The 12,993-nt window shown below is 41.7% G+C and overlaps 1 protein-coding gene across 1 annotated transcript in view; it reads left to right on the top strand.

The window, feature by feature from the left end:
* Positions 1 to 12,993, top strand: part of jph1a (junctophilin 1a) — a 35,070-nt gene that overhangs the window by 20,278 nt on the left and 1,799 nt on the right. The window contains exons 4-6 of the mRNA XM_030755982.1: positions 5,118 to 5,236; positions 11,114 to 11,847; positions 12,792 to 12,888. Coding sequence (XP_030611842.1) covers positions 5,118 to 5,236; positions 11,114 to 11,847; positions 12,792 to 12,872 — 934 coding nt within the window. The 3' untranslated portion in view covers positions 12,873 to 12,888. The remainder of the gene's footprint in view (positions 1 to 5,117; positions 5,237 to 11,113; positions 11,848 to 12,791; positions 12,889 to 12,993) is intronic.

The raw sequence follows: 12,993 nt of genomic DNA, 5'->3' as shown, positions 1-12,993 counted from the left end.
ACACAGTGTGATGTGACAGGTAGCAAAGGGAGAGTGAGGCAATAAATACACACCAAGAAACAGAAGACAATCAATGGAACTACACACAACTGGACTAATTAAAGACACAGGAAGCAGAAGTAAAAGCAAAGAGACAAAGACTAACAAAATAAGACAGGAAGTAACAAAACAGAGGGACCCCTAACACAGAGATGAGGACTTAAACATAAGATGCAAGAAGACACTAGGAAGGCTAGACAAACTCAGGTCATTTCTGCTAATAATCTGACTTCTTCCTTGATTAGCACGGTGCTATTTAATGCCTGATCAATGACTAATAAAACATTCTTGATTTTATACTCTCCAAAAACTGAAACCTGGTAGCACCACTTTATCCATTTGTCCCTCATTAAATTTGGCCTGGACGGTTATTCCTTCATCAGTCACCCTCAGACATCTGGTCGAGGAGGAGGTCTTACTGCAGTGTTTCGAAACCGGCTCTCATGTCATTCAGCCACGGTCGGACAGTTTTCTTTAAAGTACAGCTGATTCAAGTCGGGAATAAGAATCCCTTTGGCTGTGCTGTGGTACGTCATCCACCTGGCTCAAATAGCTTGTTTTTAAAGGCGTTCAGACAAAACAAAGTATAACCAATATATAAACCAGAATATAAAGTAAAATGATTGACAAATGAGAATCTTATAGATTAACAATGAAAAGCAACTAAAATCCTGAAAACTCAAAAGATAAACCACGCAGAACACAACAGTGGCAATGGGACTGAAAGCACATGAATTCAAAGGTGTGGCCCAATATTTTTGTCCATATAGTGTATTTTTTTCTCCTGTTAACTGCCTGCTGGTAGCTAGCTTCATATTTAGCATAAAAAACACTAAGATACTAATCATTTCATAAAACTTGAGAAAGTGAAAACAACAAGCTTCTTTCCAAAAAATATAACTTTTTCAAAAAGAGTGCAATTAGCTCAGATGATTGGTTTTTACCATAGACAGTATAAAAGTTAGTGACCGTGACGTCACCTATCGGTTTTAGAACATTTTGAAGCTTAGTTGCAAGGCACAAGCGCACATATCAGTTATTTAGCACTATGTAGCAGACTAATAATGGTTATATTTTTAGTCTAGTATAATACTATAGTATAATGCTTAAGTACTAGGATTTCACTCACCAAAACTGAAGCCCAAATATTTATTTGTCAGTACCTCACAGCAAGTCATAATATTAATCAGAAAAGCCATTAAAATCTATTAACTGCATAGTCAGTTGCACCAAGTTCCATTTATTCTGTAGTATACATAGCATACATTGTGGTTTTGTGAAATTTGAAACTCAATCAATAACACTCTAGGGTTGAAATTTAAAATTTCCAAGTGTTTCAGCAAGTGTCCTGTAAAGGGTTAATGCTCATATATGTGTTTGCATACTATGGTATATCACAGTGAACAAAGCTTACAGTCTGTCGGTGAAATGAAAACAAGGATTTCTTCATTTGTCCTGAAAAGAATAACAGTACAAAAAAAGGGGAAAAAATTACAATACAAAGGAGAAGACAGGCCAAGCACAGAGCCCATCCCCTCCAAACCATCAGTGCAATATATGGTATTGGTCTGACGTGACCGTGCACAAATATTTCCATTATACAGCATCCCAGCTCTCTCTTCAGCATAAAGTTAGCTTATCTCATAATAACAGCCACTCTATCGCTCCCTTTTTAACCTCATTTGCAATCACTATTGTCCCCACTGCTGCAGCCCCTGGTAATATGAGCCCCAAACCTCAGTCCGAGAATAATTCCTGAATAATTTCAGAGTCGGTTTTAGCTAACCACTAATGGTGTTAGTCATGCTTGAGTAATCCTGAATTAGCACCAGCTGGGAATTCAATAGCAGGCTTGCATGGATATATGTGCAGGGAAGCTAAGTGCTAATTTGTGCAGACTGTCTGTGGTGCTGCTTTGGAGCAGGGGATTGTTTGGCCAAGATATAGGACAGCCATTTCTGTTAATGTATCATATCCTTCATGAGCAGATTTGTGCACTCAGAGCAGGCAAATAAAATATGACCCTTGCTTTGTAGTAGCAGTAGTTTGCTCTTGTTGTGGGCAACTAAAGAGAGTGATGGAGTTTAAAGGATGACCGTTGTGTCAGTGTCTGTCACAGACAAGGTCAAGACTCATCTGCTATCTTGTACCAGTCAGCATTCCAGTTAGGCTATCAAGCTTGGATTGAGGGGGAAGGGGAATAGGCTAGTGCGCTAAGGAGCAGAAAAATGGAAGAAAATAGAAAACAGGAGGGGTGTAGAGGGGTCTGAAAGGCAAGAGAGGGGTTCAAAACTGTGCCAGCATATGTGAAAGAGATTTCTCAAATAGGCCATTGCCTGGGGAGTGATGGGCTGAAGCCTCACTATAGGGAATTTGCACACACACACAAACACACACACCAGGCACATACACACATGATACTGTATTCAGCACGAGACCGAGGTATGACAGCCCTTATAACATGATGCACCGCGCTGCCTGCAGCCTGGGGATTGAAATTTAACCCTACAGTAAAATTAGAGAGGCTGAGGTGCATCCCTCAGCAGTTCTAAATGCCCAAGAGTCTTTAAAGGGACAATCGCTCTCTCTCACCCCCTCCTCTCTCTCTTGCTCCCTTCTTCTCCTTTTCCCCTTCTATTTCTCACCTTCCTCCTCTTAAATACACACTGACACACAGACAGAAAGAGCATCAGCCGTACTCGCTGCCAAACTGACTCAACACTTTACACACAGTTCATTTGTCACGTTAATGGAACAGCCAGCCACAAGGCTTTATCGATATCATCTCACAGATGATGCCCCAGAAGGAGTTGCTTCAAGGGTTTGCACCATTTTAAGGCTCTGTCCACATGTCGGCAAACTGTTGAGTGTGTCTGTGTGTGAAAGTCTGCGTGTGTGCAAGCAGGTTCCCCAGCATCCCCACACAGGTGTGCCTACACAGCCCAAAAGCTAGACGTGAACAGGTGTTGCTTTATACTCACTGGCAGACTGTCTTACAAGTGACAGAGCCAAAAACTTTCTCCAAGGTCACTCCTGAGTTTGCATTTGTTTGCTGTTTACCCAGATTTTTTTCCATTTCTTCTGTGATGACCAAGACAGTGCATTTCATAATGTGTAAGCAGTTTGTTTTCATGCATACTTTGGCTCTCTGTTGGAAGGATTTGCATGCCGCTAACTGGTTGGGATGATGCATACTTATACCCGCAGAGAGCTATCATCTGCTCTGTGAAGCATTTTGTCGTATTTCTGTGCAGATTTTTAATGGCTGTAATTCTCACTGCTCTCGTCAGCTTCACTCTTGACCTCATTAGGAGCTGTTGTTGAAGAAAAACCTCTGAGATAGCTACAGGGCGCCCTCCGCACCACCCATGTTGAGAGCTAGACGTTTCCCTCAAAAGCAAGAAGATGAATGAATGCAGAAGATTTCCCGCATGTAAAACATGAAGTGTGCATATGCACAGTGCAAGTTTAATTAACAATGTCTATGTAATATTTACCCATGTCGGGCAAAAAAAACCATCCATGCATTTCTTCTCTTTCTTCCACATGCCCATGTTTTCTCACCTTCCATTTCACTCTCCTCTTGTCCCAGTGCTCTATCACACCTCTACTCCCATCATTCTCCGCCTGTCACCTCCCACCACCACCAGATATCCTGTCTGGGAACAGTCTGCATCACTTCCTCTGTCTGGCCGTGAATTAATGCCCACTCCTCTGTGAAGATTCTTAGGACATGCCATGGGCATGCTGTATACATTCATGGCACATTCATGCTTCCTTTCACTTGGCAGCACATTTCACACATTTCAGAAATAGAAGCCTCTATGTCCTTCTGGCAGCATGTGTGGCAAGTGGATGTCTGCAGTATGCATGTCAGTGGTGTGATGTAACAGGAATGCTTTAATGTCAATTTTAAGCTGCCAAGTTTTCCAAAGGAAGACAACGAATGCTATAGTGTGCCTGGTATGAGCCACACCAGTGAAATTCCTGTAGCACCGCAAGAAGCAAGGCATTATGTGTTATAGTGTGTTGCTGTTAAAAATTCTTGAATCTAAATTTTTATCTGCAGCTGGTCAAACATACCCTCAGCGTGTCCTTTGTCTGTGGGTGATGCCAGGGGCTTATTTCTGGGTCCCTCATGAATTTTAATATCTTACTGTTCCTGTTCCTGTCATCAGAAACAGGACAGCTCAGAGTCCAAGGACAGAGAAGTAGTCTGAAATAGAGACATCTGTCCGGTTGGGGTCACTCGAACAGAAAGACAGGGGGAGGGAGGGGAGGAGTAGAGATGCAGGGGGATGATGGCATGCGCCAATAGCCAGATGAAGTAGAACTGGGTAAAAAAAAAAAAACAGGAGCATTGATTGAAAGAGAGAAGGGTCAGTGCAAGAAAGAGAAAGAGGGAGAGGAAGATGGATGAGTGGGGTTAAGCAGGGCAGCAGGCACAGCTGTCAATACTTACAGGGATGCTTGAACTGCCCATCTGGATCCTCTCATTCCTTGTTGCACTGTCTTGTATTATTTGAGCATTTGCTGTCACTGTCTTTTCACATATAAGTGAGTAATCTGCAGGTTTTAATTGTTGATTTGTATGTGTTTGTTTAGTCTTTTTTTTTTGAAGGACCCCAGTGGGAGAAGCGAGAGAGAGAGAGACATCTTCCTTCCCTAGTACACAGATACTGCCTGTAGCCATGGTTTTCATTATTTGTGTGTTTGCATGTGGACGCACACAGTATCTCTCAGTGGAGGTTTTTTTTAAAAAGGATTTGTTAAGCTGGTCACCCCTGGCCTCTCTCTGTTTCACTAAGGTACGCTTTCATAATACCCTGGACTGCATTGATCTCGAAACATGTTACTCTTCTGCATCTTGTTTTTTGGGGGAGTTTTTTTACACGTAGTCATAAAGAAGATGTAGATACAAGATTCTCTGATGCTTCGGTACAGATGAAAAGCAGCAGACTGCGCTCACTGCTCGCCAATGTAGCCATTGTGTGTCTGTGTAGTTGCTGAACACATAGTGTAGAGCGCTTTTCATTGTTGCTGTTTTCTAATACTTATTATTGTTTGTGTGTCTCCAGAACGGCCCATGCTAGGACAAAAAGTGAGGCTGCAGACCAGGCCGCGATCTCTGCTGTGCATGAATCTGAAATTGCCAGGGCGGTTGCCCGGGAGCTCTCACCCAACTTCTATCAGCCAGGTAATCTTGCACTTGTCTCTATATTGTATCATGTTCCCACAACAGCCTTTTGGAATGTGATAAATATCATAAATTGTAGTCTCTCTTAATATTTTATGGTGTGAATAGAAAACAAACTGCAGGTGCACTGAAGACTCTGAATCTGCAGCTAATGCAAAGACTGTTACAGGAGTCTGAATGTGGTTCACACCCAACAGTGGGACATTAAAAGCAATCAAGCTAATCTAAAATCACAACATCCTCAAAACAGCTTATTTGTCCATTCAACCACATTTTTTGGGACTGGGTATTGTGGTAAGAGATTGAGTATTGCGCATGAATGATGGCATTTGTATAGTTTTAGGGTTGTTTACACTGACTGTGTGTGAATCAGTAATGAGCCTGTTCTGGGTGCACAAAAGAGCAGGGATTGGAGTTCTGGGGCTGTAATCGAAGACTAGAGGTACTGAAGATGATTTGTAACACCACAATGGAGGACTGTGTTTGTGCTTAGACAAAGCACAGCCTGCTTGAAGCAGACGACTGTTTTCTGGGTAAAATCTTTGTCTAAGCTCTCTAAGGCCCGCTGTAATAGCTCAGATATGCTTGCTAAAATTTGCAGCGATAAAGTCTGACCAAAAGAACGTGAATGCAAATTGGCAAAAAAGTGTTTGTTTTTTTTTTCACAGTACAAAAACACATGCTTTGGTGGAATATAGAAATGGCTTATGGGTGGTTGTGAGATAAACCTAGGTAGCAGCATCTTCTATCCACCTGAAGGTTTAACAGGCACCCTTTCAAACTATACAGCTGCACAGAGTATTGACTCAACTCTGAACATATAATACTCTGGCATATAATACTGCATCAGTGGTCAGATGTCAAGGTGCGTTTTTGCTAAAACAACAGAAGCAACAACAGAAAAGAGTGAACTAAAATGCAAGACCTTACCGTTCCAATTCTTCCTTAATTCCCTTATATACTAAGTTTAGACAATTTAACATCTTTTCTTGAGATTTAAATGTTCTTAATCTTCTTAAATTGGTCGAAAATGCAAGAATATTCAGAGGTGCTATGTCACACCTTTTCTTTGTTTATTTATATTTACAGTGTAAGACCTATACTATCCTTTCCTCTTCCACTTGGTGTAATATATTTACGCCTATGAGCTAGTGACCTTGGGTCCTTGCCAAAAGCCACCGCAAAATAGAGGGTGAGAAATAGATTGACAATGGGACCCATTCAAGCATGTCCCTTCACTAAGCCGCAGAAATGGCCAGCCAGGGTCAGAGACATCGGGAGACTTGTTTGTGTTGTGGAAAACAGTGGTCATGCTTGGCAGGCTGGGTGAGCTCCAGGTTCGCAAGTCAGTGCGGAGAGTGTCCTTGCCTTATAAGTCAGATCATGAATGAGAGAGTGGCTGATGTCATAATAATGTGCAGCACAGGGCGACATCTGAGCCACAGCATTTAAACGTTCAGTTACGTAAGCTTGTCTGGTAAGCCCAGCTGACAGCCAGACAGGCACCTGCAAAGAGGCAAATCACCTGTTAATTTATTTGTAGTTTCAGAACAACTTGGTTTTGTGGAGTCTAGGTCAGGTTTTCTTGGATTGCTGTTGGTTCGTGCTTTGCCCTTTTGCAAATTGGGCCATGTTTGAGTGTAAACAGCTACCCCTATTTGCTACCTAGCTTTCTACAGCTGTTGTTACTTTTCAATATGGAAATAGTCATTTCGATTTTTTTTTCTGTTATAACCTTTTCTATCATAATGTTATAGTGGGACAAAAATGCTCAAACTCAAATCCTCTAGGGTAGCAACCAGGGTTCCAATAGGGTTCCCTGTTGTTCATAATTGGCATTTTGTACTCATAGCAGATTAGCACTAAGATTCGGAGTGTGTACTTCAAAAGCAATGTGAGGGTCATAGAGAACAGGACCCTGACCTTTATGATTGATTCACACACAGCACCCTGGAGGGGTAGCAAAGAGGGTTAGCTGGGCGTGGCCTGTGGCGTGACGTTAATTGGGCTATATTTGGTGCCAATGTGTGCTCACTGGTGTCTGATGGAGACATAGCTGAAATCCTTATGCACTGAGACGAGCTCAGTCCCACACTCGCCCCCTCCATGGGGCTGATGCAGAGCAGCTGTCCCTTCCTTCATTGGGTTGTGGGGGAGGAGGGTGCTGGAGGGTGAGGGGACCAGCGGGAGTCCTGCTCTGCCCTGTTTGACCCAGTCAAGGTGGACCTGGTGCAACCATAAAAACCTCAACCTGTCAAGGCTGAAATTCAGACATAGGCAGGTGCTGCTGTTTATTCATAGCAGCAGGTGCGCAGTGAGTTTTAACACAGTAGTTCATGTGAAGTTTAAAGTAACTCAGAACCTTCTTTTGACTTTCAGGGATACAGAATATAAATTACTTTATGAAACTGCTAAGTCATGTCTTTTCCCAGATTTCAAAAACATATTTATGTGTCCTACTTCTTGAAATGATAGTAATCAAAAAGTAAAATAAGACAGACAGATAGAGACAAAACATTGCATTCAGGTAATGATGGATTACTGCCAGTCCCTCTAGTCAGCATGTATTCATGTGAGGCCTTCGAGGAGCTCCTTTGCATGTGGACATTTGCAAACAAAGCACAGGCAGACAGTGAGCACATTCACCCAGGTTCAAAAGACAACAAGGACATAGTTTATTTACATAAGTGCAAATGTATACAAAAGGGGGGGGGGACCAAAAAAAACCCATAAAACATCTCAGTAAGGTGTTGAACAGCTTCACTGAGCCTCTCTGGAAATCTACTGCAGGGATGGAACAAGATTTGTCCAAAAGATATTCCCTCATTTGGTGTTATGATGATGGTAGAGTGTGCTGGATTGAAATCTGGTGACTGCAAAGAACCATTGCATAAAATATGAATCCTTTTTTAGACTCAAGAAACCATTCAGTGACCCCCTCATGCCCTATGAAAGGGGGTACTGTAATCCTGGAAGAGACCACTTCATTTAAGATAGAAATGTTTCTTTACAGGATAAAGGTGATCACTACGCACTGCTTTGAATTGATTTGCAGTGATCCTTCCCTCTAAGGGGGACAAGTAGACCCAAACCTTACCAGCAAAATCCCCCCCAGCACAATAAACATGTCGTCATAGTCCGGGGTCATGGGTTCAGCTTTTTCTTTAATTTGTCACCAGTTTCTGTGTGTGTCTGCGTAGGCTATGTAACCGTAGTGAATGTAATCTGGCCAAACAATAACAGCTCCCTCTGCCCATCTGCCAGTGTGAGTAGGAGGAAGAAAGAGAAAATCTCAAAAGCTGCAAATGGAGTTATGAATCTTAAATCTAACAGAGCAAGCTGAGATCACCGCACACAGAACAGACGAATACATGTACAGAATAATGCCGTATATCAATGTAAGAATACATTAAACATAAGCAAATCAGTCAAATCAGTCAACAAAAGGGCATATATATATATATATGCCCTTTTGTTGAAAGGGCATATATATATATATATATATATATATATATATATATATGCCCTTTTGTTGATAACACTGGATTATAAACTGTTGTCTCCTATGTGCCTTATGTGCCTTCAGCTGAGGGATAGTCAGATGTACAATGGCAACAGATGTGATAATCGCACATACTGCCCCCCCCCACACACACCCCCACACAAACACAGACACTGATTCACACACACATACACCAGTCTCAGTCAGTAAGGCTTTCCCCCCTGTTGCTGCTGTTCATCTCATATTAAGGACAGGAGAGGTTAGGTCTTAAGCAGCCAATCTGTTGTGTTTTGTGTGTGTATGATATTGTGCATGTGGGTGCCAGAGAGAGGGAAAGAGCGTGTGTTTTGCTAAGAGTGCAGTGGAGCAGAAAATGTGCTGTGGATTAACATAAACAGAACTAGCATCCTGCGGCTTAAACAAAAGCTTGTTTTCAAAGATACACTGGTTGTGTACGCGTTACAGTTGCGTTCGTTTGTGGCGAGAAATAAATTGAGGACAAAAAATATCTTTAATGGGACAAATAATGCGAAACTCACATTTCTATCTGTGTTTTTATCTTGAGTATTTTTGTTTTGGCTTGTTCCATGGCCTATTTTAATGACCCTCTTTAAGAAGGCTGCAGACTCAGCCCAGTTGATCAATGTTCTTAACGGAACAAAACACCACAGCCATTTGGGTAACTGAGTCCCAGTACATGTTCCAGCTGACCTGGCAGGATTCCTTGGAAGAGTAGCTCTAATAAATCTTCACTTACTTGTCAAGAGGATGTAGGCATCCTGAAATATCTACAAAACAATCATACAGCTAACTCGGTTATTTTTGTATATTCGTGTGTCTTATTTTAAAACAAGAAAAGCATGATCAGCATAGTTTGGAACTGAACATGGCTGCAGAAGTGTAGATTTTCCTGACTCCCAGTACTGTGGTCTTCTATCTGTTTGAGGGTGTGGGGTGGGTGTGGGTGGGGAAGGGGAAGGGGGGGTTAAGTGCCAAGAACCATTCAGAAAATGCCTGGAACCTCTTGAAGGAATCTGTCCCCATCCAGAGTGAAATTGCCTGGACCCGCCCACGAAGCCCTAACTCTTATTGAGCTATGGTGTGAAATTAAGCTCAGCAGATATATTAAGCCCCACAGATGTTCAGATGTCCCCCTGTCTGTTTGTAGTGGGTCTTATTGGTTGTGGCGGATATAAAACAAATTAGGCTGCCATGCATCTGAAAAATACTTTGGACTTAGGAGTACTAAGGCCAAAAAGAAATCCCCAGTAAGGCCGATTATACTCATATGAGCCTGGATAGACTTGTTACCTTCTGGATTGTTCCAAGAACTGATGAGTGTCAAATTTATGTTAACTCTGAGATTGATTTGTACTGTGCAAGCTTAATTGGTATCAGGCATGTAAGAGACAAGACTGATCTCTGAGATTAACCATTTTCCAGCTCAGCGAGTCAACACAAAGACAGCGCATAACAGCAAAAAAATATGGTCACTATAATTCCTACATTTCTTTCTGTTTCAGATCATATACATAGAGGATCCTTTTCTGCTCATACCATCTGATGTACTTCAAACAAAGCAGCTTTATCCCTCCTCTTAGTCACTCTGACACCATCTAATTCAGGCAAAGGGGAGAAAAACAGGCAAACAAAGAGCCCAATGTCTCTAATAAATATTAATTCAGCGAAAGAACAGAAGGGACAAATAAGGTGTCACTTTACCCACATGCAGAATTACATTTACAGCAGAAAAAATTTCAAAATGTAAATAGTTAAAAGAGAAGTTTTCATTCAGTCTAGAAGCAGGAATATCATAACGACTATGTGAGTCCACTAACCCAGGCATAACCTCAGTCCATAAACTCTTTCTGCAGTAAAAGGAATGATCTTCCTCATATCGAAACGTGTCAGTGCTGCACCTCAGGGTCACCTCTCATTATCTGTGTGGCCATACTGGATGTTAAGAACTGAAGAGACTGTTCAGGAAAACAACATACTAATAAAAGAGAATGACTGATGATAAAGATGAGCCTGCAGGGGAGGCTTCCTTTGTGAAATGGTGTTTGTGACCCTGCATTAATCAGTCCATTTCTTTCTGTCTCCCTGTGTCCCTCTTTTCTAGTCGTTGCAGAGTTCTTGAATTTCAATATAAAGTCGATGAATATTTTATTTAAAAGTTTAATTGTGCTTAAGGGCAGATGTGGTTTAAATGTGAACCACAGTAACACTCTTAGATCCAGCAAAATTTTCTGGTTTACAGATTTCAGAATGGCATCTGGCATTCAGCCTTTAGGGGTTTTTTTTGTCTTTGGCAGCTTTTATATTGAAGGCAAAGTACATCATGTTGTTGCCTTTCACCTCTCTCACCCATTCAGGTCCTGACTATGTAAAACAACAGTTAAAGGAGCCGGTGGAGATTAAGGAGGTCCCTGTCGAAAAGAAGGACAGCTCTCCGAGAGATTCGCCCCACTTTTATCGCAAAGGTACCACTCCTCCCCACTCTCCTGTGGCCAGTCCTGCAGCCACACCTCCCCCCTCACCTCAGTCCAGCAAGAAGAAAGGACAGCTCGCCAACAGCACCAGCCGCAAAACCAGCAAAGAAGAAAAACCTTCCCGCAAGGTTAGCAAAGAAGAGAAACTAAGTCAGAAGACCAGCAAAGATGAACGGTCTAGTAGGAAACTGAGTAAAGAAGAAAGGCAGCCCGTCACTGATGGCCCCAAAAGTTCTCAGGCGCAAATCGAGGCTCCACCTAAACCCACTAAAGTTCAGCAGTCTGCCCCAGCATCTGCACCCCCTTCACAGCCTCCTGCAGTTCCAGTCAATGGCCAGCTCCACAGTGAATATCACAGTTACTATGTCAAGGCTCCTACAAGGGTCCCTCCACCCCCAGAACCTGAAGAAGAACCAGAAGAAGAGCCTAGTGCGCTGGCCTTGGCACGTATGCCCCCACAATCCTCTAGGTCTTTTAGTACACCCACTCCTAAGCCAGCATCTATACGGGAGAACAAGAGTGACCAGAAACTCAGGAAGCAGGATTCCCTAAAGCCAAAGAGCCTCGCAGACACAAAGAAAGCTAGCATGGAAATCGCAGAAAGCACGGAAGAAACAGTAAGTAACATGGAAGGGAAGTATGCTTTAAAGGAAAAGTTTGATATTTTGAGAAATTAACTTAATCAAACATAAATGCTTTTTTTTTTTTTTTGCTGAAAGTTTTGTGATAAATGAGAAGCTACACCCAGTAGCAGATTAATTTTGTTTACCACACAAGCAGGACACAGGTAAAAACATGTTGTAACTCATTAACCCATTTTCTGTTTTATGTGAGTTTATGTACCAGACTATTTCTTGCTCAGAGGAGTAAATAACTTCCTGGCCTCTGAAGTGTTTGTCTGGCAGCTGAAAGTATGATATATTGTCTGATTATTCTTACTTTTAGTCTTGTATTGCTGTGCTAATCAACTACTTGGTGTAGCTTATAGTACTGCCTTATTCTTTGTATTTTATTGATCATAATAACTTTTGAATTGGAATCATGGCCTATATATAAAAGATGGATATCTGTAAATGTGAATTTGGATGAAAACTTGGCTAATTTGCTAAGTTAGCCTCTGGGGACAATGGACAATTTTTTCAGGGTTCTGGGGTAGCCGGACTATCCTGATAGTTAATAAAGGAAGACTTTCAGTTATTGTTAATGTTATTGTTTACAGATATTTAGAAACAACTCTAATAAAAAAAAATTTTTAAATTCTGATACAATAGCAGAGGCTTTCCAAATTCCAGGTTTACCTGCATGTAGCCAAAGCATGCTCACTGGTCAATTGAACAATGATTTCAGGTGGACTACAAACAGAAACCTGAAATTTACCTGTGCTAAAAAAGTCGTATCATTTGGAAATACACTATATTGCCACTATATTGAATCACTGGCTGATGTCATGGTGGCTACGGCCATCTTTTATATACAGAGGTTCTCATGTGGATGTTGAGGCTTCATTACAGATCATTTATGTTTTTTTTTTATGTGATGTCTTTATTGTCATTTTTTGCAGGGTCCTAACTCAATCCTTGTTGCTATGGTAATGCTGTTGAATATTGGCCTCGCAATTATATTTGTCCATTTTCTGACATGATGATGCTGTTTCTCAGGTAAGCTGATTTACCGTATTGTTTCATCTTATATGCTCTTCAACAAAAATCAGTGATCACAGCGTGAAATCATGTCTCGTGTCTCGTCTCCCTGATGCGCCTCAG

Source organism: Archocentrus centrarchus, chromosome 20, assembly GCF_007364275.1.
Source record: "Archocentrus centrarchus isolate MPI-CPG fArcCen1 chromosome 20, fArcCen1, whole genome shotgun sequence".
Taxonomy (NCBI): domain Eukaryota; kingdom Metazoa; phylum Chordata; class Actinopteri; order Cichliformes; family Cichlidae; genus Archocentrus; species Archocentrus centrarchus.
This window is presented reverse-complemented; position numbering and strand designations above follow the sequence as displayed.